This window comes from Orycteropus afer, unplaced genomic scaffold (genome assembly GCF_000298275.1).
Source record: "Orycteropus afer afer isolate SDZICR_OR568_19922 unplaced genomic scaffold, OryAfe1.0 scaffold00726, whole genome shotgun sequence".
NCBI classification, from domain to species: Eukaryota; Metazoa; Chordata; class Mammalia; order Tubulidentata; family Orycteropodidae; genus Orycteropus; species Orycteropus afer.
Window position 1 is genome coordinate 475,326 of NW_006922313.1, and position 1,147 is coordinate 476,472.

The 1,147-nt window shown below is 52.7% G+C and overlaps 1 protein-coding gene across 1 annotated transcript in view; it reads left to right on the forward strand.

Moving 5' to 3' along the window:
- The window catches only part of SSC5D (scavenger receptor cysteine rich family member with 5 domains), a 35,125-nt gene that overhangs the window by 9,824 nt on the left and 24,154 nt on the right, over positions 1-1,147 (forward strand). The window contains exon 8 of the mRNA XM_007957300.1: positions 378-539. Within this exon, the coding sequence (XP_007955491.1) occupies positions 378-539 (162 nt within the window). The remainder of the gene's footprint in view (positions 1-377; positions 540-1,147) is intronic.

A 1,147-nucleotide genomic window follows, 5' to 3' on the forward strand; every position in this document is an offset into this window, starting at 1 on the left:
TGGGTCAGAATGGACTCCATGGCAGTGGTGGGTTTTTTTGGTTTTCTTTTTTAAAACTATTCCACCCAGTACACCTGCCCCACATCAACCTTCTCTTTGTCCCAGCATCCTATACCCCACTTTCTCCTCTGAAAAATGTCACCTCTGCTCTTTGTCTCCCTCAACCAACTGTCCTCTTTCCTTGCCATTCCCGCCCTCTCCCCAGCTCGGGGACGCGGGCTGTATCTGGGGACCCCTGGGTGTGTGCCGCTGGCGGGACTGAGAGATTGAGGGGAAGGATGGGGCTGAGGGCGCGTGTCAGGCTCTGGGCCGGAGGAGGTGGGGCCTGAGGCAGCAGCACGCGGGTGGGCAGTGATCTCCTCTTACCTCTGTCCCAGGTATGCCCCTTGGCTATGTGCCCTCCACGGCCCCCACAATGGGCCACAACAGTTCAGCCTCCAGGGCTGTGCCGCCCACCAGCCCCCCGACCCCGTGGACAGCTGGCATCTCGCCCCCTGCAGCCTCGCCTCCGGACCCTCCTGAGCCCGGACCAGCAGCTGGTGAGTGTTTACTGCTCCTCAAGACCATAGCTTCTGATTCCTCCCCATTACCCCAGGTTCCTTCTCTCCCTGCTCAAAGACCGTCTCGTGAGGGACCGTCTTGCAAAGAGAAGGCTGGAGAATAAGAACACAGGGACCGCACTCAGAAGGGCCCTTGACGTGGCATAAGGCTGTCATTATCCTAAGATCCCTGGGTGTTGCAAATGGTCTATGTTCCACTACTCATCTGAAGGTTGGTGGTTCAAACCCACCCAGCTGTGCTGTGGAAGAAAGCCCTGGCCACCTGCTGTCATAAAGGTTACAGCCCTGAAAACCCTACGGGGCACAGTCGCCATGAGTCGGAGTCGACTAGACGTCAATGCGTTTGGTTTTGTGGGGTGCCATCTTGAACTTGTTTTTTCTTGTTCCTCAATACTTTCATCATTTACTTCTTCTGTGTTAATACATATTGTCTACACCGCCATTTCAATTCCATTGTTCATCTTTTCTTATATATTTTAATTGTTTTCTTTATGGTTACCCTGGGGGTTACAATTAGCATCTTAACTAAAACACTCTTCGTCTTGACTTACACCAACTTCATTTCAACAGTATATAAAAGCTTTGCT